The sequence below is a fragment of the Globicephala melas genome, chromosome 20 (assembly GCF_963455315.2).
Source record: "Globicephala melas chromosome 20, mGloMel1.2, whole genome shotgun sequence".
Taxonomy (NCBI): Eukaryota; Metazoa; Chordata; class Mammalia; order Artiodactyla; family Delphinidae; genus Globicephala; species Globicephala melas.
Genome location: NC_083333.1, coordinates 5,782,596 through 5,809,150, shown reverse-complemented (window position 1 = coordinate 5,809,150; position 26,555 = coordinate 5,782,596). Strand labels below are relative to the sequence as shown.

The 26,555-nt window shown below is 38.7% G+C and overlaps 1 protein-coding gene across 2 annotated transcripts in view; it reads left to right on the top strand.

The window, feature by feature from the left end:
• SSH2 (slingshot protein phosphatase 2) overlaps positions 1 to 26,555 on the top strand; it is a 245,419-nt gene that overhangs the window by 62,749 nt on the left and 156,115 nt on the right. Inside the window, exon 2 of one of the 2 annotated variants that reach the window (XM_030861926.2) lies at positions 1,608 to 1,688. The exons of the other annotated variant lie outside the window; for it this stretch is intronic. Within the exon in view, the coding sequence (XP_030717786.2) occupies positions 1,608 to 1,688 (81 nt within the window). The remainder of the gene's footprint in view (positions 1 to 1,607; positions 1,689 to 26,555) is intronic. 2 annotated transcript variants of the gene reach the window in all.

Below are 26,555 nucleotides of genomic sequence, written 5' to 3'. Positions count from 1 at the left end.
GGGAGTTGAATGAAACACAGTCTCAGTTTTGAAAATACAAAATATGAGTCAACCATGAGAGCAATAAAGTAGTTGTATATGATTAAGTTTCAGCCACCGGTAGTGAGACATTTTTTGTTTAATAGCTTTATTGAGATGTAATTGATAAACAAAAAACTTGACGTAGTTAATGCATACAGTTTGATGAGTTTGGACAAATGCGTACACCCATGAAACCATCATTAAAATCAAGGTAATAAACATAATCTATTACCTCCAAAAGTTTCCTTGTGCCCCTTAGGGGTTTTGTTGGTTTTTTGTTTGGCGGTAAGAACATTTAACATGAGATCTACCCTCTTAACAAAGAATTTTAATGCACGGTATTGTTAACAGTAGGCCCCATGTTGTACAGCAGATCTCTAAAACGTAATCATTTGCATAACTGAAACTTTATGCCCTTTGAACAACTCCCCTTTTCCTCCTTCCCCTCAAACCCCTGGCAACCACCATTCTACTCTGTGCTACTGTGAGTTGGATTATTTTAGATACCTCAAATAAGTGGAATCATGCATATTTGTCCTTCTGTGACTGGCATATTTCACTGATCATAATGTCCTCCAGGCTCATCCATGTTGTCACATATGGCAGGATTTCCTCCTTTTTTAAGGCTGAATAATATCCCATTGTAGGTATATACCACATTTTCTTTACCCATCTGTCAATAGACATTTGGGTTGTTTCCATATCTTGGTTATTGTGAATAATGCTGCAGTGCACATGGGAGTGCAGATGTCTCTTCGAGATCCTGATTTCAATTCCTTTGGATTTATACCCAGAAGTGGATTTGGTGGATCATATGGTAGTGTGAAGTTTTGATGACATAAGTTTATATATCTCTATGTAGGAGTAACTCAGTTTCCAGCAGCTGTTACCCAAAACATTTGAAGGAACTTAATGGGTCAGAGTTGGAGCTTTTTCTCTTCTCTTTTTTGTGTTGCTGTTAGTCATAAGGGAAAAATACTCTTGTGTTACCAGCTCATTGTTTCACTCCTTTGTCTCATTTTTCTTATCTGTCTTCTAGACAGATTTTGAAAAAGAGATTGGAGAGTGGAAGAAATGTTTTAAATTGTTTTCTGGCATCTGTCAGTAGGACTTGGGTAGGGCATGTTTTTTGGCTCTTCTTATAAACACTTGTTAGCAGAGGGCTAACGAGGCCAGGCTAGTAGTTAGATCCCTTAATCATGTGCTATGTTACATTCTAAAGCCTGTCTCCAAACAGTCATCAAATATATACCTTTGAATATGAGGGTAAGTGAACACAAACCTACCCCATTCTGGAAAAAGTCCAGAGTACATACTCTGAAGGTTTAGTAGCACCATCTTTACAGAAAAAGGACATCCCATTGCCCAATTTGGAAACCACGGAAAATGCTTCTGCTACTCAAATATTCCTCAGTTTTCCTAACCAATCATCGTGTTGTTTATTCTCTTCAAAACAGCCGTTACTAATCAGAATTGCACCTTCTCACCTATGGGCTAACACTGACACTGTGATTTCTGCTGGCCTTTTCCCTTATGCTTATGGCCCTGTTATCTGGATCTCTGAAATGATCTTGTTTGTATTACAGAGCTCTCATTTGGAAGACAGTGAATCCGCAGCATTACTTTGCTGTGAACGTGAAGAATCAGAAATCTTTAGTGATTCCAATGTACGTAGGTATTTGTCTTTATACAGCCTTTGGTGATTCAAGTGAGAGCTTTTTGAGTAAATTTGCCTCTTAAATGCATCTGAGATAATGCCTATTATTTTATCTATTTGGCCTCACTCATCCAAATAGCCTGGGAAGGCAAATAAGTGACTTGGAATGAGTGTATGTATAAATATATGGTATATTTGTATGTGTAATAATCTCCATTCAAAGCATATCTCTCAAAGTAGATAAATGTTGCACCCTGAAACCTTGAGTCTCCTTCACTAAGGAATATGATTGTTTTTGTGGGTTTTTCACATTTTTTTTTATGGTCTTTTCCCTGTGACAACTGCTTGGTATTGGTGCTGCCACTGGACCTTTATTCCCCACATACAAAGACCTAACATATCCTGGCTGTTGATAATGTTAAGCCAAAGAAATGTTATAAATCCTAGACTATAGAGTTATCCAGATCATCTCAAACGTAGAACCATCTCACTACATTTCATGAGGTGTTATAAATTGTATTGATCTCATCTGACCCCCGGCAGAGTTGCTTAATTATTGCAAATTACCCACAGAATCAGGCTGAAGTTAGAGAATGACTTAAATTAACTACGTATCGCTTCCAGTAGGATAACTGCCTTTGCTAGCCATGGCTAAAACTAGGTTCTACAAACCTTGATGATAAAATCTGAGTTCTGTCTATTCCAGAAGGCTTATTGTGCATAGTAGGTATTCTATAAATATCGCTGAAGTTTCATCAATGGAAACTCTCTCTCGAATGAAGCTGTGCCTCTCAAGTATATTACCATAGTACTGCCTGCTTTTAAACTGTCTTTACTTCACCTTCATGGCGCAGTGAAGGTGATCACTATTTTAAGACCTCATTCAACCGTTATGTTGATTTATCTGGTTGCACTTCATTCAGCACTGACGAAGCGTCTGAAATGGCATGAAGTCAGTTATTGTGACTCACTAATAGCTGGAGTGGTGCTCACTTCCCTAGTACTTGAAAACATTAACTGACGAATTCATATGAACACTCATTTATTATCAACATTTTGCAGATGACGCACTGAGGGTGGAAATGTTATATTCTTTGCCCAACGTTGTGTGATAATCAGGGGCAGCGCTGACATCAGGTCTCAGCTGACAGCCATCAGTGAGCTCATTATCAGCAGGCAGCATGACATCAGATCTCAGCTGACAGCCATCAGTGAGCTCATTATCAGCAGCCAGCATCTTCAGTGATGGAATGTGTACCAGTCTCCTTATATATAGTGCCTTACAAGATTTATCCTGTTCAGTCTGCAGTGGAGTCTTCTAGACTTGGACTGGCTTATTGTTTTGGCTGATTTTGTCTTACAGAGGTCAGTGCATGGCAGTCCACGTAAAGAATATTTTTATGAAGTTGGACACGTGGGGAAAAGACTCTAGTTTTAATAGTTTTCTCTCTTAGAAAAAATTAGATGGGTATATATATTTGCAGATTACTCAGGATTGCTTGATTTTATCGCCAGAACTTTCATTCATTAAAGTCAGGTTTGTTGTCTTTTCTTCTTCAAGAGGCAAAAGCGGTTACATGTACTTGGCTGGCTTTACCTGTAAAGGTACTGGATCTTCATCCTGTTTTGTGTGCTCAAGAAGTGTTTCCCATACTTTTTATTTCTTTTCTCACCTTCCCATTCCCACCCCCACATCGAAGGAGATTGAAAAGCTCCTTCCCAATTTGAAGACTTAAACTTGAAAACCAAAGTTTTTGCAGAGCAAACTGACTGAAATGCCACTTCAAATTTTTTTCAAAGGAAGTGGTACGGAATCTTGATAACTATTTGAAATAGAAGTTAACTGTTGTTATGAAGAGTAGAAGATAAAGAACTTTTTCAATAAACCTTGGAATAACAGAAATGTGAACTTTGGTTAGCTATATTCATTCCTTCCCTTATGCACGCACTCATTCATTCACCAAGCATTGATTGACTCTCATGTACAAATTACCAGGCCCAAGGCATTGGGGGTTAGGCCTAAAATATCAAATCGACCCTAAGAGCAAACATCCAGCTATAAGGTAAAAAAGGTCTGAGGCTCTAATGTAAAACATGGTGACTGTAGTTAACATTGTATTTTATAATTGAAATTGCTAAAAGAGCAGAACTTAAATGTTTTCACCAAAAAAAAAAAAGATAAATATATGAGGTGACTGGCGTGTTAGTTAACCAGTTGGGGGAATCATTTCCCAATGTATTCATATATCAAATCGCCATAATGTACACTTTAAATATCTTACAATTTTACTTGTCAGTTTTACCCCAATAAAGCTGAAATTAAAATTACTCTAGGAGAATGTATAATCTACTCTTCAACAGATTAGTTTTATGGATATTCACGGAAATGCAGTACATGGGGAGGAGAGAAGAAATCTGTGGGTGAGTGGAAAGAAATTTGGCTGGAGGCAAAGAAGGGATGGCTCTCTCTGGAAGAGGGCTGGCTGCCTTACATCTCCTGGGGCTTTCCCGGAAGAGAGGAGAGGAATGTAGAGAGACCTCTGCCCCTTCTCTAGTCCCACTCATCCTCTAGGGAACCAGATAAAGGGTAGAAGCAGAAGAAGCTATTTGCTCCCTCTGCTATGCACAGGGTTGTTGGAGGCCTCCATAATGGGAAGAGGGACTGCCTGCCCTAGAGCAGGGTGACCGTGTGACTGGAAGAGGTCACAGAGGAAGAAGACACTGGCCCTAGCTCAGGAGTTTCACTTTGTCTCCAGATAAGAAAGAATGTGGGCAGTGACTAGAGCAGGTTCCGTTACTAGTGGCTGCAGCAGCTACTGAGACTCCTGAGGGTTCTCTTCAAATTTCCCATCCCCATACCTACTGCTATCCTGCCTTAAAGGAGAAAGAGCTCAGCCTGAGCTGGGATTCCCATTATGGTGATTGTGGGGTTCAGCTAGAAACAACTGGATTCATTACCATTGTAGGGTTATTTCTTCCCTAGCCTGTAGGTCAGGAAAATGCTTGTTGTGTTATTTTGTCTCCTAAGAATACAACTTAATTCTTTCTCTCCTTTCTTTGTTCTTCTGACCCCACCCCTACCCTACCAAGCAGGAAGAGGGATGGATATAGGTGGTCATACCATTTTTATGGTCTATTTCGCTCTTTTGCTTGGATATTATATCCTTGTAGGGAATGCATTTTCCCTCTGTGCGATCAAAACAGATTTTATGTTTGAATAGCCCAGTGAAAGGGAAAGGTATTAGCCTTCTGTTATTAAAAAAAGTAAAAAGGGAAAGCTACCCTCTAGAATTGAATGTGAAGAGGGCAGATGAAAAGAAAGGAAAATCTAAAATGTAGAAACTATTTGGTTTAGAATACTTTACATTTTTAAACTTTAGGTTTGCATTCTCTTCTAGGTCAGGACAGATGTCTCAGAATAGATGGCAACTTCAGCGGAGGTTTTCATCTGTAGTGGGGTAGGAGAATGGCTTTGGGAGAGAAAGAATATATGACGTGGCTAATACTAAGTTCAAGATGAAGGATTTAAGAATTTTTAAAAGTTACTAGCATTAAGATAAGCCCTGGTTCAAATGAGTAGCCAACCTATGGATTGAAGATAGAAGGAGCTTTAATCTTCAAGATTCTTTGGAGGCATCCTGTTTTTCTTGTGTGTTTTAAGTTTTAGAATATGGTGTATGGAATGATCAAAACAATGAATGATTTGTTGGCTTAGAAAGTAAAGCTACACTTAGAAGGGGAGAACCGCTGTTGTCAGGAAATCTACTTTTGTAAATCTCTAGAGATTGTAAGCACAAGCAAGATGCTTGTGGATGAACCTACAGATACAATGATAACCAACTGGTTGGATGGAAGGTGGTGATGGTATGTGGGCCAACGAGCATGTGCATCTGGTCATTTCTGTTGATTTGTATTTACCCTCTTCCTTTCAGCTCTCTCTCTCCCTTTCAGCTCTCTGTACTGTGTTTTTTATTTCTTTTTTCAGACTCACTTGCAGAGACACCATTTCACTAGCCAATGCACACAAATGTAAAAAGAATTTAAAAAGGAAAATCCGTTGCTAAGGAGATGTGGTTTTTATTATGAGTTTCAAATGGCCATTTAGCCAACAGCGAACAGCTGTCAGACCAGAGTTCAGGATGATTTGAATTGTTTCTGCCTCACCTCTGCTGCATAGTAAAGAGATTGCTGATTAGGGCACCTGGTCAGAAAAGAGGTTAAAAGTGTTGCTAGTGGCAGAAACATAGTTTTACCATGAACAGTATTCCTATTTTTTCCTTTGGAGGGAGTCTGATCCAAATGGTAACGCTGGTAGAAAGCCTCCTATGATGTTAAAATTATTTTTCTTTATTCCAGAATAAAGCATAGCTCGACTATTTTATCCTAGAATAACAAATGAGAAACAGTTTTCAACTTTTCTTTTTTTGAAGTCTTACCCTCTTAAGCGATTTATTTGAAGAGAAATGAGGTTTGTAGTAATCTTGGGTACAAAGTCTACTTTAAAAATTAGCTTTATAATTTAACTCAGTGGCTCTCATCATGGCTGCATGTTAGAATCACCTGGTGACTTTTTAAAATAATTTAATAACAGGGTCTCACCTCAGTCCAGTTAAACCAGGATCTCTGTGAGTGGGACCCAGGTATTAGTATTTTTTAAATGCTCGCAGGATTATTCTAATGTGAATCAAGGGTTCAGAACCACTGTTTTATCTCTAGCTATGCTAATTTTTTTTGCCTCCAAATCAGAGCTCCAATCTGCAACATTTGTAACATCTGTTTACATGAAGAGAATAAAATATGAGATTGATTAGAATAATGAGTTGACTGTATGCATGTACTACCTCAGGTACAATGCAATTAACTTTTATTCAGTGAAATTCCTTGGCTAGGCTTCTGTTAAAAGAGGAGCAACATACTGAAATTAGGTAAGTCAAATCCTCAGTAAACCTGTGTCAATGAAGGATAAAGTTTTCCATGAGGTTATTAAGACTTACACTTCCTGTGTCAACACTGCTAGGAGCTGGCATAGAAAAGAATCAAAGAGCACTTTTATACTTTGTGTATTATAACTTTATTAAAATAAAATATACACACAGAAAAGTGCACTTATTTTGTACTTTTATTTATATCGTAAATTTTCACAAACTGAAGTTTTCACAAACACACATCAAGAAACTGTGTAACCTGGACCTAGATCAAGAAATGGAATATTACTACTCCCCTCCACCAGTTCCCCCTTCCTCCAACACCCCCTCCTTGCTTCCTTCCAGTCACTACTCACCCTCTGGCTATCACCTCCCAGAGATAACTACTCTCCTGACTTCTTGACCATATGATTTTGATGTGGGCATGAGGCTATGCCCTTTAGATGACCTCTCTGACCTCCAGAATCAGGGGTCAGCATCATGTAATATTTAAAGATCTCAGGTTCAAGGTTCCAACAGCCTGAGTCAAAGTCCCAGCTCATAGTAAGTCACACTGGCTGTGTGACTCCACTTCTCTAAGCCTTACTTGCCCCATCTGTAAAACAGGTGTAACAATAGGACCTGTCTCATAGAGTTGTTAGAATTAAATGAGATAATTTATGGGTCTGGCACATTACCTGTGCTGAGAGCAGAGGCAGATATAGTATTCCCTGATGTCATCATGTCTTCAGCAGAGTCAGGACAACGCCACTATGGTCCGTGGGCACAATTTAGTTCATAGTCTAGCTCGGGAGGGAAGGAGGAGGAAAAAGTGGGCATCCTGACCGTCTTTCCTTTTCCTCACCATCCTTGATTTGGCCTGTGACATGACTAACTTGTGGCAACTTCTAAAATATGTTATTTAAATTCATAAAGTGATTACTGAAAGGCCAGAAACGTCTTCTTATGCATCTATATATTTGCCACAGCACCTAGCACAATGATTTACAAGTTGCACGTCGTGTCGTGCCTTGGATAAAGGAATCTGAAAATGATGCTTCCTGCACATCTTGCTTTCCTGTGCTGGATTTGTATTGGTCTGATTTCTGTTCCTTTTGACCAGAGACATATTTTTGAGACATCTAGCACAAGAACATACAGAATGTAGCAGTTAAACAATTGCAGGCAGAAACCAAGAACTTGGCCTAATTTATAAAATCAACAAAATAAAAGCTCTAACTAGCTGAGTTATTCTGCTTCCATGATCTGAGGTCAGGCCTGCTCAGGTATATTTTCCCCTTATTTTGGTTTAGGAGAACAAGCAAAACAGGAGATGGCAGGACTTGTAGGCTTTTCATTAATAAAATTGTACAGACTTTTTTTAAAGATCATAGTTTGGAAACAATTTATCCTTTGGAAGGTTAGCAAGATAATTTATTGAGCACTTACTATTTGCCAGATGTGTTAAGTGATTTTCATACAATTTAGTCTTAAATCCAAGTCTTTGAGGTTAAGTACTTTTAGTATTTCCCATTTAAAGCTGAGGAAACAGAGACTTGCCTAACGTATGTGACAGTGCTGATATTGAGAGCCAAGTCCGCCTGACACTCCCTGCTTGAGCCCTTAACCTTATGCTGGATTGCCTTTACCCTTGAACAGAATATTGTTATTCTCATGCGAGGAGATCAGGAGCAAATGGAATAGTGGGTCTCAGCTCCGGCTTTGCAGCAGAATAATCTGTGGAGCTTTTCAAAAATATAGACACTCAAATGTCACGTTAGGAAGTTCCTAATTCAGTGGGTCTTGGATGAGCTCAACATTTTTATTCTTTACAAAGCTCCATAGGTGTTTCTTCGTGCAGCCAGAGTTAAGAATAGTGGTTCATAGAAGTTCCCTAGAGAGGAATTATAAGATTACAGATTTGGGGGCATTTGAAGACTGAATTTGGAATATTGTAGAGACACATCGTTGTTAGAAGTGTAGAGAAGGAGGAGGTAGCTTAATAACAATCAAGTTTCATGTTTCAGGAGGTAAGATAGTGTTTATCACTGGAAATTGGATATATCACTGGGGTATTTTATAGAAGGATTGATTCTCCATTCTTTCTATGCATTTCTAGAGTGCTGCCACTTTTGTGCTCAAGCAGTCTTTCTCAACCCTAGTTTGCTCTCCCAGGTAATCTGTTTTCTCAGTGCTGGGGGTGAAGTCCTGGTGAAGTCGCGATTTCAGAGCTGTTAGGCAAGAACTGCTAACCTTGGAGAGAGCAGTGGATGGCCCTGATTAAGACAGATGCTGTGGGAGAGTTGTAAACTTAACAAATTCTTAATCTCAGTGGATCCTGTCTTCTGAGTTCCTCCTAATGCCTTTTGTTTATGTTTTTGTAATCTCAGTGTGCTTTGGCAGTAGGGAAGGGGTAGTAATTCTTCCTTTCACTTTACAATTAAGAAAGTTGAGTTATAATTTCAAAGGCCATGACTTTCTGAGAACTATAAATGAAATAATGGCTAACATTTGTTGAGCACTAACCATGTGCCTGGCTCTATCCTAAACATTTTTACATTCATTATCTCATATTACATCTCTGATGTGAGTAGTGTTATTTATCCCTGTTTTAGAGATAAGAAAACTGAGCTCATTTATTCTACAATTCCTTGAGTCTACTCTCTGGCAGTCACCGTGCTGGGAAATGAGTATCCAGTGATGAACAAGTCAGACCCTATACTTATGGAACTTACAGTCCATTGGGGAAGACACATAATAAAAAACAAATAAGAATTCAGTTACAAAATGTGATAGTGCTATGAAAAATACAAATGGGGAATAATAATAAAGAATAACAAGGCAGAATTGCCATTTAGATAAAGGATAATCAAGAAGAGCCTCTCTAACGTGGTGATATTTTAGCTCAAGATAGTTAAAGAGTTTGCTTAGCATCACATCTAGTAAGTGGTGAAATTCAAGTCTGATTCCTAAAGCTCTACTCACCATGCATGCTGCCTGTTAGACATGTGCTTGGAATCCACCCCAGGTTTGTGACTCTCCTCTCTGGTCTGACCAGCATTCATACCGTGACATTGTACCAGATTTCCAGAAGGGCATCATAAAGAAAGAAATTATAACAGTAAGATAATTTTTTAAAAAGAAACTTGCTTCCTAAAATGCTTCTTTAAAAAGAGCACTAGGAGGCAGCATAGAGAAGGGAGAGCAAACAGGGTGGCAAATAGTATATGAATTTCAGCAAATGATGGAGAGACACAAAGAAGCTGAAAATCTCTGCTGTAAATGCGCTAGGTACATTTGCATGAAGAAATGCCCTCTTCACATGTATGGGCTGGGGTGGATGTTCCACTTTGGATCAACATCCTATTTCCTGTCCTTACTTGAACTTAGTTTGAAGGCCCTGATTTAGGAACCAAGCAGAAGACTGCTCATGGAAGATGCTAAGAAGTGTTAGATGGTGCCTAGACCCTCAAGGTGCTTGGAAAGAATGTAGGAGGAAGGGGAACTGCTCTTGGGAAGGGAAAGGACAGAGAGGAACAGTGAAATACAGTCTTGAATTTAAATGCTGCAGTCTTCTTCTGACTCTATTGCAACGCTTGATGTGCCAAGTTACTGTCTTAGGGTTTTCCAACAGAGGCCTCTGCATTGCCCTTTGCTCCGGAAGAATTTGTTCACTTGCTCTTTTTCCTCCCAGGAAATAACAACAATTCTTTTTTTTTTAATTTTTTTTTTTAATAGGCAAAGGATCTGAATAGACACTTCTCCAAAGAAGACTTTTTTTTTTTTTAATTTTTGGCTGCATTGGTCTTTGTTGCTGTGCGCGGGCTTTCTCTAGTTGCGGTGAGCGGGGGCCACTCTTCGTTGCGGTGTGCAGTCTTCTCATTGCGGTGGCTTCTCTTGTTGCGGAGCACAGGGTCTAGGCAAACAGGCTTCAGTAGTTGCAGCGTGTGGGCTCAGTAGTTGTGGCACAAGGGCTTAGCTGCTCTGTGGCATGTGGGATCTTCCCGGACCAGGGCTCGAACCCGTGTCCCCTGCATTGGCAGGCGGATTCTTAACCACTGTGCCACCAGGGAAGTCCCAATAACAACAATTCTTAGGCTGGTCAGAGTCTGTAGAAGTGTGATGCAAATTGTTAGATTCTGGATTATAAGCCTAACTGTTTAGATATAAAGAGTGCCTAGTGTAAATTTCTGCTTGGAAAAGATTTGTGTGTGATATTCATATATACATCTTACTTGATGATTGTATTGGTGAAGATTATAAATTGACTCGATCCTTGCAATCTTGACAGTTTAGTCAAAAGTTATAATAGTGTTCAAAGTCTTTGACCCAGAAATCTAATTCTTGAAAATTTCCTCTGAGGAAATTTTTTAAAAGAAAAGTATATGTACTAACATATTAGTGAATATGTTTAATAATAGGAGAGAGGAGATGGTTAAGTAAACTATGGTAATATTAACTCAATGAAGCCATTAAAATGAAAAACATGAAAACTATTGATATATAGTTCTATGAGAAATTATATATGAAATGTTAAGTGAAAAAGTAAATAAATGGAAAAATTAAGTTGCATCTCTACCTAAGTCTTATGACAAAATAAATAACAGATAGATCAGAGAATTAAATTTTAAAAAATTGATATTACAAGTTAGAACATACAGGAGAAACTTTTTTTATAATCTTGGAGCAGGAAAGCCCTTTTAAAAATAATGACACAAAACTCAGAAATCATAAAAGAAAACATTGATGAATTCAAATAAAGTCAAAAATTCTACATTAAAAGATCCTGTAAACAAAGTCAAAGACAAACAACATGTTGGGAGAAAGATTTTCAACACATGACAAAGATCTAATTTCTAAAATACCTAATGTGTTCTATAATTTTTTTAAAGCTCAGAAACATAATAGACCGATGTGCAAAAGAAATTAACAGACTTTCACAGAAAGATATACAAATGGCTCTTCAACATATGAAAAGATATTTAATAGTTCTCATAACCAATACCATTTTTTACCTCTCAGATTGGCAAAGATCAAAAAAGTTTGATAATTGCATTGTGTTGGCAGGATCACAGGGGAAGCAGCTTTGCTATTTATTGTTGGTGGGGTGAATGCCCATAATATTTGCTCCAGAAATTTCACTAGTAAAAACTTATCCACCAGAAATATTCCTATATGTGTAAAAATTCATATAGTCAGAGATATTCATTGCAACATCATTTGTAATAGAAAAAAATTAGAAATATCCTAGATGTCCATCAAAGGGTTTCCGTATGAACCAATATGAAATTATCTCCTATTGTGAAAAGACAACACCAAGGGCTTCCCTGGTGGCGCAGTGGTTGAGAGTCCACCTGCCGATGCAGGGGACATGGGTTCGTGCCCCGGTCCGGGAGGATCCCACATGCCACGGGGCGGCTAGGCCCATGAGCCATGGCCGCTGAGCCTGCACGTCCGGAGCCTGTGCTCCGCACCACAGTGAGAGGCTACCACAGTGAGAGGCCCGCGTACCACAAAAAACAACAACAACAACAAAAAACACCAAGACAACACCACCAAGATGCAAAGCAGTGTGTGTATCATTTGTGTAAAACAAACAAAAAACCCAAAAACAAAATAGCAGATGGAAAAGAATATGTTTAGATCCTTAAAAACACTTAGACTGTATCTGGTAATATACATAAAAATTAAAAAGAGCAATTGCCTTTAAGGAGAAGAACTTGTTGGCTGGGAAGCAGATGTAAGGTAGAGACTGATTATTTAATATATATCATAGTGTCCTTTTTTAAATTAAAAAAAAATTTTATTGCAGTATATTGACATAGAATATTAGTTTGAGGTGTACAACATAGTGATTCAATATTTTTATACATTCTGCACTATACAAAGTTATACTGACTGTATTCCCTGTGCTGTACATTATATTCCCATGACTTATTTTATAACTGGCAGTTTGTACCTTTTAATCCTCTTCACCTATTCCACCCCTCTCCCAACTCTTCTCCCCTCTGGCAACCACTAGTTTGTTCTCTGTATCTGTGAGTCTGTTTCTGTTTTGTTATATTTATTCATGTGCTTTGTTTTTCAGAGTCCATATATAAGTGAAATCACATGGTATTTGTCTTTCTCTATCTGGCTTATTTCACTTATTATTAGCACAATACCCTCTAGGTCCATCCATGTTTTCACAAATGGCAAACTTTCACATGCAATGCAATCCCTATCCAAATACCATGGCATTTTTCACAGAACTGGAACAAATAATCCTAAAATTAGTATGGAACTACAAAAAAACCCCAAATAACCAGGGCAATCTTAAGAAAGAAGAACAAAGCTGGAGGTATCATGCACCCTGAGTTCAAACTACACTACAAAGCTGTAGTAATCAAAACAGTATGATACTGGCACACAAAACAAACAGACACATAGATCAAGGGAACAAAACAGAGAGCCCAGAAATAAACCGATGCACATATGGTCAATTAATCTATGACAAAGAAGGCAAGAATATACAATAGGGAAAAACAATGTCTTCAATAAGTGGTGTTGGGAGCACTACACAGCTACATGTAAAATGATGAAACTAGATCATTTTCTTACACCATATATAAAAATAAACTCAAAATAGATTAAAGACTTAAATGTAAGACGTGAAACCATGAAACTCCTAGAAGAAAACATAGGCAATATGCTCTTTGAAATTGGTCTTAGCAATATATTTTTGGATCTGTCTGCTCAGGCCTGGGCAACAAAACCAAAAATAAACAAATGAGACCACATCAAACTAAAAAGCTTTTGCACAGTGAAGGAAATCATCAACAAAATGAAAAGGCCGCCTACAGAATGGGAGAAGATATTTGCAAATGATATGTCCAATTAGGGGTTAATATCCAAAATACGTACCGAACTCAGGAACTGATTAGTGTATAGGTCATATGTGTAGAAGTGTTCAGTGATCTTTGAGGGGAGGGTGTGTGTGTAAACAAAAATTCTAAATTTTTTGTTACTTAACTGCTTTTTTCCTCCTCAAGGAGCTTCTGTAATATAGCAGACCCTCACTGGAGCCATTTTTAGATGCCTTAAAGGTGAGCTACAGAGCAGCCAGTATTGTATTAAGCAATTCTAGCCCTCAGAATTTATGGTCCTTCCTGTTATGAGCTACATGTAACAAGTAAATACAAATTAAAATCCACTGGAATATTAATCAATGTGATGGTGCTATGTCCTAATAATTTAAATTCTACAATGCAAAGTTAGGCCCAGTTCTTGTGATCAGCTCCACCTCTCATTAAGTCATAAGCACTACTGCTTCATTTTCTTCCCCATTCTTGGTTTCCACTGATCTGGTACCATGCCTCCATTTTGAACTATTTTGCACTATCCTGAGCTATTTAAACCACCAAAAGCGCAGCAGAACTGGCCTTGGTATTTCCTTCACTGGCTATTGTGACACTTCCCTGCCTGGCCCCTATGCCTTAAGGGCATGACCTTAGTTTCCATGTTTTGTGTGTATGGTTACCTTTCACTTAGTTATTCTTTCAACAAATATTTACAGAGTACGTCTGATGTGCTAGACACTGTGCTAGTTGTTGGGGATATATAGTGGTACATATAGCAAACGTGGTTCCTCCCTTGGAAATTTACATTCTCGTGGAGAAAGGTGGCATTAAACAGCTAATTTAGCTAGTGAATTTTAAAATTTTGATTGTGATAGATTCTGAAAAGAGGAAAGCACACCATACTGTGAGAATATGGCAGGCCGGGACCTGACCTGCTTAAGGTTGGTGGTCAAGGGAGGGCTTCCTTGGAGAACTGGTGTTTTGAGTGCTCTGAAAGAGGAGTCAGAGTCAACCAGAGAAAAGTTGGATGGAGAGAATGGGGAAGAAAATACTTAGACGTCAGGAAACTTATTCAAGGAACCAAAAAAAGGTCAATGAGGTTGGAACATAAAAAATAAGGGAGGAAATAACACAAGATGATGCTGGCGAGGTCAGCACAGGCTAGATGGTACTGAGTCTTGTAAACTAAATTAAGAATCTTAGTCTTTATTCCTCAGACAAGAAAAAGCCATTGAAGAGTTTTCAGCTGGGGGTGTGAATTAGGGTACCGTTTAAAAAGATCTACCTGGCTTTACTATGAAAATTGGACTTCCAATTTATTTATTTATTTATGCATGCCATAGACAGTTGGGGCATTGTTTTTTTGTGATTTGATTTGGTTAACTCATTCGTCAGGCAATGGCGCTCTTAATAAGAGGGAGGTTGACAGAAAGGCAGTATGGTGGTGAAGAGTGTGTGACCCTGGATAAGTTACTTTACTTCTCTAAGTCTCAATTTCTACATCCAAAGAATGGAGATAATAAATAGTATATCTGCTTCATGGGGTAATTGTGAAGATTGAATGAGATAATATCTGCAAAACACTTAGATTAAGGCCTGGCACATTGTAAGCCTCTAATAAATGTTAGTCACTGTTAAAGTCTAATAATCTCATGAAGGGTTTAGCTGCTGCTCTGAGAACCACCCATTCTTGGTGGTCCATGGAGTAGCTTTCCATCCAGAGGTCACATGTGGGCTTGTCTAGCCACCACCACTGGACTGTAGGAATCTAGCCTAGTCAGCTGCTAGAGAAACATCATGTATAAGGTTTAATTTCACAAATGTCACTTGGAGATGGAAATGAAAGCTGAGGAATGGTAGCTTGCTTTAACCCTAGCTATGGTTTTGCTTTGAAGCTGGCTTTTGAGATGTTTCCAACACTTGCAGGAAATCAATAGAATGGAGTCGTTGCTTGGAAACGGCTGTATCTCTTTGTTTCCTGCAATACTAGGTAGCTAATGTCTGTAATTATGCTGCTGAGCAAAGCCTCAGGTTGATCAAGGTTAATTGTTTACAGTATTTGAAATGTTAATAATGTCTACTCCAAAACTACTTTTCCAAAATAGATTGTTCCAGCTTCACAAAAGGTTTAAATGCCACTGATTTCTTCATTCAGTGAGATGTAATTCTAGGCCTGGAAACTGGGATCTTCCAATTTAATGTTTTCTAAGAAATTAGTACGCAGAAAATGTGTTTTTTCTTCTGCTTTAAAGTTTGCCACATCACATGCTTATAGAAATTCTCACTGCCTGACTTTTGTTATTGTTAGCGCGTAGCCTGTCCTCTAAAATTATACATTTCTGCCTTTGATTTGTTTTGTGGAACTAGGGAGAGGGGCTAAAGCATGCCATTTTTATGTAAGAGTCCTGGGGAGTTTGGGTAGGTGGGAATCTATTCTAAAAGTTTGCAGTGGATTCAGACTGCCTGGAAAGTCTTTTGTGTTTAAATTTATCTTCTGTCTTGAGAATATAAGAGGGCAGAATTTTAAAGGGAATTTTGCTACCAAGGGAAAAATTAAAAGTTTCTTATGTAGTCAATGAGAGTTCCCTGCAATCAAGTTTACTTACTGAATTTGTCAGAGATTTCCTGTGGTGAGATGGTTCGCAGATGGTGGATAATTCCATTTTTAAAGTAAAAGTGAGCTTTGTGTTTTGTTCTTTCTCTTGTCTAACATGATGTCTCCACCTGCAGAGCTGCCTTTTCTGTCGCTCAGTGCTCTAATGGAAGACCCAAAAGTATTAGCTAAATTGTTCTGGCAGCGGAGAGAGTGTTGGGTAAGGAAGCACTTGGCCAAAAATAGGGCTTTCCCTAGCTGTTGCAGGAAGATAAACAGAGGTTCTACCATATGTAACTACATTCTTTTAAATGATTAACTAATGTGTTATGTAGCATTACTGCTAAAACCTAAAGTGGTGTGGGCTTATGTTGATCTAAAAAAATGTTCACATATAGACGCTATAGCTATGTTGGTTTTTTAATGTACTCATTCATTCTGCTTTTCTTTTTCTTTCATTGTTTTGTTTTTCCTGCCCAGCTTCAATAAGCTATATTGAGGAGTGTACCAAGTCACAGTGTGTGTTACCTGGAACTTCCTGGGAACTGAACATTTTATTCCTGTAGAAATTTGTTTACTGAAATTTTAGAAGACTGACAGTGTAGGAAAACCAAGTTTATTTTATGTGTTGACTATTATTTAAAATAGGAAAAGGAACTTTATCCTTGCCCCTCTTCATCAACCACTTAGCATGTAGTATACACTATGCTAGTTGCTTAAGGTACATCTGTGAACAAAACCAGAAAGCACTGCCCTGTAAAGCTTGTAGTTTGATGCCTGTTACCATTTCACCTTCTGCCTCCGCCAAGGGAAGTGCTAGGTTCAAATCTAGCATGACTACGTGTTGTCTCTGACCTTGGGAAGTCACTCTTTGACCCTCTTACTTGTAAGCCTAGTAATCGTGTTGTCATGTTATCATTCATTTGGGTTTCTCAATAGTCATCCCTTGCATTGGTTCTGTAAGATGAATTTCTTTGTTAATTGCTTGGGTTTGTACTTGGAGGAACTTTATGCAAAATAAAGGAATTTTGTCCCAGGATTTACGTATATATGTTCCCTAATGTGTTTTACAGCTGATCTGGCTTAACATCACCAACAATTTGTACAATGTGAGCCAAGAACACATGAGTTTATGTTTGTAGAATTTAATCTCACACATGTCATCAGAGTTGAGGGGAATGAGGTAGGAAATGAAATAACAGAGTTCTCTGGGTAGATAGCTGCTACATTTTTGGTATGGTCTGCTTTCATTTTGGGAGCTTATCTGCTCTATTCCATGTGATTCTGGTGGGGCTGACAATCACTTGGCCCTGCTTTTCTACCACTGGGATTGGTCATATGCCCATAGACCCATGTCAGGCTGGTCAAAGTATCCCTTTTCCTTGGATACCATGATTGATCCAGGGTAGCACATGACCCAAGCTGGACCAGTCAGGGTCATGTTGAGAGAGATATGGACGCTGGGAGTAAAAAGTTTAAGTTCTTTTTCTGGACTGTCTGATTAAGAGGATGATATATGCTTGGTGTGGTTGGTGGTCATCTAACTACCACATTGAGATAGTCTGCCTAAGAATGGGAAGCAAGCAGAGTCCAAAGAGAGAGGAGAAAGTAGAGACCTAATAACATCATTGCATTTTTTTAATCCCTCTTGGATTTACCAGTTACATGAACCACTACCTTTTTTGTTTTTCTTAACTCACATTGCTTCTTGTATAATACGGTATCCTTATCTATTATTGTAGTAGTCATTTGTGTTTGCCAATATTTCTGGTCCTCCTTATTCCAGATAATGGTAGGATTATAATTCCTTGGGAGTGGGGCATGATCATGTGACTGCTTTGGCAAATGAAATATGTGACTTTTGTCTCTTCCAGATGGATGGATGCCTTTAAGTCTGAAGGGCTGATGCATGACTCACTATATTCAGTTCTCCCTGCCATAGTGACTAGTCATGTTCCAGATGAGAGAGGGTAACATGGAGCAGAATCTCCAGCAACCTAAGACAGACATATAGCATAAATGAGAAACTTATTATTTTAAGCCACTAAGATTTTAATGCTGTAGGTTATTGTAGCCCATTTAAGTGATACTTGTTTGGAATATATTTTTATATATTAAAATTTTCTAAATCAAGTGAAAAAATCTTTTAATATGACATCTAGAAATACTAATATCTGCAGAATGAGATTATTAAAATATTTAGTATGCATAGTTACTGCAGTTAAGTATTAAGCTGCAAGGCTAGAAGTAAACAGCAGTGTTTCTTGGTTTACCATACAGGAACTAAATCTGCTTTTAGGGCTGTGACCTCTGACCAAATTATAGTTGCCTTGTTTCATATTATGTGGCAGGACAAAGTCTATAATGACGGGTGTTTAAAACTCAGACACTATGTAAACACTCTAGCCTTACCCATGAGAATTTCTCTTATGTGGCCAGGACAAGGATAGCATCTCCGTAACCAGGCCTTGCTATCTGAAAATAAAGAAACCAGACAGGTAGGAGTAAATGGTTTAAGGACAGATTGAACAAAAGCCTGATTTGCAGCCATGTAGTATCAGTATGGAAATGTTGAAATTAACAGAGCCTTTGGCAGATAACCATAAGGAAGGTGCCTGCACTCTGCGAAGTGAGTGTGTGATACAGGCAGCAATGAGCTCTGTGGACCTGAACACCCTCTTTAACCGTGTCTCTTTGAGGTGATGGCATTTGTTCAAAACATCCTGTCTTCTCCTCCCTCCACTGTCCTGGACTTCAAAGGCAGATATATAAAATTTTTTTCACTGAAATTTTAGGGAGCATTTTGCTTTAAAAATATATTTGTGGGGCTTCCCTGGTGGCGCAGTGGTTGAGAGTCCGCCTGCCGATGCAGGGGACACGGATTCGTGCCCCGGTCCGGGAAGATCCCACATGCCGCGGAGCAGCTGGGCCCGTGAGCCATGGCCACTGAGCCTGCGCATCCGGAGCCTGTGCTCCGCAACGGGAGAGGCCACAACAGTGAGAGGCCCGCGTACCGCAAAAAAAAAAAAAGAAAAAAAAAATATATATATATATAATTTGTGTGTGTAAATTATTGTATCTTCAATATCTGTGCTGGACTTTCCAGCTTACATGAGGGGCAACATATTCTCATGGGCAAAGCACAATAGTGATCTGTAATTTTAACCTGTCGGTGCTTTAATTTTTCTACCTGTAAGGTGGAAATAAAAAATTGGAAACAAATAAAATGGAAATAAAATTTTTTTCTTCTCTTACCTCTCCTTGGTGCACATGGGAAAATGTGGTTCATAATATATTTGTCAGGAATCTTGGTTGAGAGTAACAGAAACTGGCTTAAATAGAAAAATAAAGGTTATTTGTTGTTTCGTGTAACAGCCAATCAGAGGGTACCATCCCCCTGCTGGAGGTTGGCTTAAGAATGAGCATGTATCCAGTTCAGATGAGAGAAAATGTGGGAGGAGGTTGAGGAGGAAACTACTGGGACAGTTTTCCTTGTACTTAAGAGACACAGGGGAAGAGCTGTTTTCTTCAGCTGACTGATGTTGGGTATATATGTGATGGACCTTGAATGTGGCAGTAATCTTGGGACCATATTAGCCTAAGAGCGGTGCTGAAACAATCAGGATGGCAGAGCAGAAAGATAAGGAAAATTTCATTCTTGATAAAGTTCAACTACTGAATTAATCAAGATGATACTTTTCTGTATTGTTTAAGCCTTTTTCTTTTTTCTTTTTTTTGGCTGCGTTGGGTCTTTGTTGCTGTGCAAGGGCTTTCTCTAGCTGCGGAGAGCGGGGGCTACTCTTCGTTGTGGTGCACGGGCTTCTCATTTTGCGGTGGCTTCTCTTGTTGCCGAGCACGGGCTCTAGGTGTGCAGGCTTCAGTAGTTGTGGCACGCGAGCTCAGTAGTTGTGGCGCATGGGCTTTGTTGCTCCACGGCATGCGGGATCTTCCCGGACCAGAGCTCGAACCCATGTCCCCTCCATTGGCAGGAGGATTCTTAACCACTGTGCCACCAGGGAAGTCTCTTAAGCCACTTTTTGATGGATTTTTTTTTTTTTATTACTTGAGATTGGAAAACATCCTGAGTAATAAGTAGAGATATTGTGGGCTCCTCAGAGAGAAGAGAAGCTCTTGGAGGGCTACATAGTCCCACTGGACCTATTATAGTGCCTCGTATGTATATAGTTGAAGTTGAATAAATATGTGTTAGATAAATGTGGTTGTCTTTATTTGTATTTATAACCGAAGCACTGAAAGATAAAACACCCTTCTTCTTCTCTAACAACTCAATCCAAAAGCCATTAGATAGGACTAAGCATGGTAGGTATCTTCAGGTGGGCACTGAGCCCAGTATGGGTGGGATATTGGAGCCCAAGCGAGGTGAGGGGGCATCAACATGAGGGAGGTGCCCTGGAGCTGGTGGTTTGAGCCTGTGTGTATGGTAAGCAGGGAGTCACTGTGGGAAGCCAGAGGGGCGGCCCAGTATGGGGGTGGTAGAGCCTGAGGAATGAGAGGAAGGCATATATAGTCATTGGCCCAATGCAAGGTGTCAGATTCTTAGTAGAGTGAGGAAAGTACCTGCTTAGACTGCTCTGGAAACTCTACTGTGATTTTGTAATCATATGTGTTCAAAATGCACCTCTTTTCATTTTTTAATGAAAATGTCATGAAGTTAACATTCCTAATGCTCCTTTTTAAAATATGAAACTGTTGCTTATTTTAATATATCCCACGAAATGTCTTAAAGACCTGTATGTTTGATGAAAGCAACTTCACCTTCCCAACAAGTCAGCTTATTTTTTATATGCATAAATTTTATTAATTATAATCTGCGTTTCATCTGTATAGAAAATATTTTTCATTTTAGTTTTCAGTGGAGTAGAACTAAAGTATTTAATTTTTTCACAATGATTCTATGGCACTTTTTAAAAGTTTCAGAGGAAGCCTGATAAAAATAGTCCTTTGAGAGAAAGAGATCAAGCTTACTCATGTCCCAAACTCTTGATTCTGTAAGCAGAAATTTCAGCTCACCATTAATACCAACATAACAGCACAATATGATTTCAATCACTTTGCAAATGTGATTAGCTATTCAAGATTAGCCCATTTTATTAGTGGTAAGTATGGCCAACCTAGATCCCACTGTGATCGTCAGGCAGAATTAGAGCCAGGTTGATTTTCGCAAAGCCAAGAGCTATGCATTGTACATTAAAATGTGCTTTTATGGGAATGAGGATTGGAAGAAACCAGGATCAGTAGAGAGGAAAGTAAGAGTACCTGGCTCATATGAAGTTTTTCTTCAATGATTATATGACATCATTTTAACAAAAGCTTTTCATATCTAGAAATATACATGACTTAAAATTTGCTGAATTTAATGAGATTGAGGAAGTGCAGCACTTTATGTTAACTAGTTGCCAGTCTCAGGTGACTGAGCTGGTAGGTCACATATCACTGGAGATGCTGAACGATTAGGCTAGTATACAGGGAGGTAGCAGCATTTTTTAAGAGGGCCTCGGTGATTCTGGTTCTGTGATTATATTAAGTGTGGCCTTTGCCCTTAGCTACAAATTTGACCCAGGTTATTATTTAGCTCTTGTTTCCAGTCTCTTATGATCATGAATTCCAAGGCTTATTAGGTATAACACATTTAGATATCCTTTTGGTTATTATTGGCTTGGTTGACTGGTTAGTTTTTGTTTTTCCAATTCTTTTTTTCTATATAGTGGATCACAATTTTCCCCCTCCATGGTTTTTCATTATTTTGAAGTCCAGTTTACTCATTTTTCCTTTCCTTACCTAGAAACATTTTTTTTATAATTTATTTTTTCCAATGACTCACTCATCCAATAAATATTTATAGAGTATCTATTAGGTGCTTTACTCTTAATCAGGATAAGATGTGATTACATGTAATTATAATTCAAGGAAGAAGAGAAATACGAGAAGAAAGAACAGGACTTTTAGGAAAGGAGAGCTCATACCCAGTTGAGGAAGATCAGAGACTTTAGGATTTTTCATGATTTTTCCTCCTAAGAAGCAGGAACCAAGTCTTTGATGAAAGAGAGTCAAAGCGTAATATGTTTTTGACTGAGGCATTTCCGTGGGACATGGTGCTAAGAATAATTTGAAATGGTTTGGAATTCTGAATGGACTCTTTCAGATGCTTGTAGGTGGTACAGAAGAAAAGCGAAAGTGCCAGAGTTCTCATGGTTGATGGTTCCCCTAAGTAACAAAGGCAAAAATTGCTGCACAATCCAAGGACCCCTGGGAAGAGAGAGGTGGCAAGGGGCTGAGTTTAATCTAAACTGAATTTCATAAGAATTAAAACCTTTTTTAATTTTAATTTTTATTTATTTATTTGTTTATTTACTAGTTTTCCAATAGGCTTCCTTATAATTTGAAATCTAAAGTCTACATTAATGGCCTCTGGTTGAGGTAGTCTCCAGGGCAGCCTTATATCAGACAATCAGTAGAAATGTTTTATTTAAATTTGTTTTATTCAGTAAACCAGTGATGAGGAACGAAAGGAAGCTTTGAGGAATAACTTCTAGAAGGGAGTTAGGATTTTTACTGCAGACAGCATAATTTCTGGGACCTGGGGCATGCTGTCAGTGTGTATGTGTGGTAAATACCGGTGGTACTATTTTATCTCCCAGCTATTGGTAGTTGCAGTTTTAGTTATGCTTATGTGATGGTTTGATTGCTTCCTTTATCGAAGTGAAAACATGACATGAAAGCATTTTGTTTGCCATCTCAATTCACTTTATTAGGTTGAGAGGTTTTTTTTTTTTAATCTACGGCACACTTTATAGCTACTATTTTATTCTGTAGTTTCAGTTGACTCTGTTCAAGTTATATGAAATAGCAGTGTGTAATGTTTCGTTTTACCAACACTTAGTAGCCTTGGTTATTCTTTTCATGGGGTGTTCAAGACATTGTTTATCAGGAAAGTTATGGTTCTAGGAAATTAGGCAAGTAATAAATATTTCCTGGTAGGTGCTCAGAGGTATTTACTGACCAGGATATTATCTGTGGAATGCCTTTTTATACTTAACCTTTGCTTACAGGAATTGCATTTTTATGCAATTATTGGTGCCTTTTATTGATTCTTTGAATTTACACATTCAGCCAACTTCCTATCGGGTCTGTACTAGTTTCTCAAGAAGAAATATTTAACCAATGAAAATGAGGATAGATGCTTTCATAGTTAAGCTTATTTATGTTAGAATCTATAAATAGGGGAGAGGGCTTCCTGTCAGTTACTGTATACTCATCTTGCCTTTTATGTTTACCTTTTTTTCTCCCTTCCCTAGTTCTGTTCAGTTTTGGGGGGAAAATCTAGATCAAAGAGTACATTACTAATAGATAACATAGAATAATTAGCAAAATAATCTGACTATATCATTATAGGCTTCCTGTAGTTACTTGTCAGATTCTAATGACCTTAAGCATCACTGGTGAGTTGTATTCTGATCTCCCTGAGGATGGCAGAAGAAAAGTATTGCATTGAAAAGTTGGTTGTAACAGTTTCTTCTGTCTTAGACTGTTAATTGGTGAGAGGGTGGCAGGGGGAAATGCATCAGTATTTTCCCAAAGTTTAGAGCATAAATATTTTCTTAAGTTATCTCAAGATATAAAAGTAAAAAGAAGACCAACGAGAGAACTTGAGGTTTGTGCAAAATGGAAGGGAATAGTAGATAGGAAGGAGCCTTGGGGAAGTAAAAGTGAGGTTACAGGAGAAAACGAGACATGTGGACGTAGTTAAAGAAAAATAATACTTAAAAGAGGGAGTAACTGAGAAGCTTCTGAGGTGGGTTAGTCTATATATTGACAACACATGATGCTGATTTTCAACCGTTGGAGGGAAATTCAGATGATTGCATGCTTCTCATAAGATTTTACCTTTCTTATGAAGGTATTCATGAAGTTTTAGTTAGACTAATATTAGTGGGGGAGATGCTGTCTTGTTACATGTTAGTTGGTGGGTTGTCAAGGTTAATGGTGACTGTGAGTGTAATTAAAATCTTCCTGCATTAAGTTGCCAATTACTTTTTTCTCTGTCATTTATTTCCATTAATAAAGAAAAGCAAGGAGTGTTTTAACTGTGGAAGACCTAATAATTGGTTTCTTTATTATGTTCAGTGTGTTAGCAAGGATCACTAGCTAGGCCTAACCTATATTAGGAATTAGATCGTACTCTGATTTATAACTTCATATTTTTTCCTTCTTTTCAATACCTATGTTTCACTTCAAGTAAGTTTGGAGGCTTTGCGTTTGTTTGTTGGTTTGTTTAAGTGCTGAATCAGCTTTTTCTGAACTTCTGTTTTTTTGTCTTTTGTTTATGGAAGCCAGATAAAGTTAATGACATGCCTGTAGTCTTAGGGATTAGTCCAAGGAGTCATACGCACCTGATCTTCTCTTCGTATTTATTAACTACCATACCCCCCCCAAATTTAACTTCTATCTTAATTTTTCAATATTAGGCACAAGCTTAACTTCAGAGTTACATACAGCAGTCCTCTGCAGTGCTCCTCAAACCTTTCCACGAGCAATTGCTCTAACAGCAGAACAGTGTGGATGCGGAACCCCTGGCAGTGTGGATATATAAAGTTTAAAGGAGCTTATTACAAGGCTGAAATGTATTTGAGTTCTTATGATTTACTTTAAATTTCATGCACATTTTTATGTATCTGTATCTCTGTTACTATAAAAATATTACTTCGCATCAAGTAAAATTGATACTCTCGGGGGCTTCCCTGGTGGCGCAGTGGTTGAGAGTCCGCCTGCTGATGCAGGGGACACGGGTTCGTGCCCTAGTCCAGGAAGATCACACATGCTGCGGAGCGGCTGGGCCCGTGAGCCATGGCTGCTGAGCCTGCGTGTCCGGAGCCTGTGCTCCGCAGCGGGAGAGGCCACAACAGTGAGAGGCCCGCGTAACACACACACAAAAAATTGATACTCTCGAAATATGCCTCAGTGTAGAGGCATCAGGGAAAGCCTCTGGAGAAGGGGACACCTAAGCTACAATCTGAAGGATGAGAAGAAGTAGGCAAGCAAAGACGGGAATGAAGTGTACCAGGCAGAGAGAAGAATATGGCAAAGTCTAAGAGATAAGGTGGCCTAGCTTGTTGGAAATACTGTAAGAATTTTAGAATAGCAAAATTCACCTGCAGTTGAAGTACCTGATATCTGAAATTAAATGTTGTCATTTTCCAGGGGAAAAGAAAATTCTTGTGATATGAGCACTGGTCAGCATTGGTCAAAACTACTTCCAGCTAATGGCAGAAAGTCAACCTACTAAATCAAAAATTGCCCTTGCACCTTTAACGAGAGACATTTTGTAAGAGAAAAAAACAGAAAGTGTTTATAGTACTTTGCAGATCTATTTTAGCATCTGAATGTGTGATGGAATTCTCAGTCCTTTTATTTAGATGTTAATATTGATGCTGTGTCCCAGTTAGTGAGACCTGAGGGACTCCCGCCAACACCCCTATATGACAGCTCCTCAGCCTACTAAGACAAATGCACATAGAAGGACCTCTGTCTGGTGGCCTCACCTTACTCTGACTTTAAAGGGTTATGAGCCCTTAGGACCAAGCATCTCCCCAGTTGACCAAAAGGAGAACCCAGATTGAAATCATGGTCCAGGTGGTATACACATTGTTAGGCTGTGTCTTGAGTGGTGGTTAGGATGTGCCTGAGATGGGTGGGGAAGATTGAGGTAAATTAGCCAGTGATGAGTGCTACTGTTGGCATTCCAAGGTATGCTTGTCATGTATAAGCACATGTGTCTGTCAGCCAAGCCAGATTCCCAAAGTATAACTTTTCCACCAGTCCATTTTGCAATTAAGACACATTTTATACCACAGAAAGCTAACCTGTGAAAGATTTATCTGCTAGCTAAAGGCTCTTTCCAGGGTTGAAGGCACTGAAAATGGTCTTTAAGCAACAATGTATGGTGTTTACTCTTAGTGTTAGTTTTCTGTGGATGCACTGTTTCTCCAGTTCCATCACAGTGTAACCTTTGAATTGTCTGCCCTCTAGTGGAGATATGTGGTTAAATTAACCAGTGTCTCCCGGCTTTAGGAAAAATACCTAAGTTTTCTCAATTGGCTTTCCAATTTTAGCCTCTGTTTCCTTAGAATTTTTTATTACCACAAAAGCAACATATTTATAATTTTATTCTACTTTCTAAGATGCTGATAAATCCCCTCCCTGGCTTCCCCCTAGGATCAGGTCTAGACCCCTGCCTTCTGCAACTTATCTTTGCAGCTTACCTCAAGGCAAGCCCTGGGTTTCAACTCAACTGGTCAGTTCACCACCACCCCAGTGTGTCAGACATATTCCCACTGTCCTTTCCTTTTTGTTCATGTCTCAAATGCTCTGTCAGCCTCTGTGCCTCTTCAGATCTTCCTCTTCCTTCAAGACTGGATTCAAAGCTCTCTTGTTCCTGTGAACACTGTACCCACAGTGTTCTCACTTCTGAACTCCTATGCAATATACTTCCTGTGCCATAAATTTACACTGTATTTGTTGGA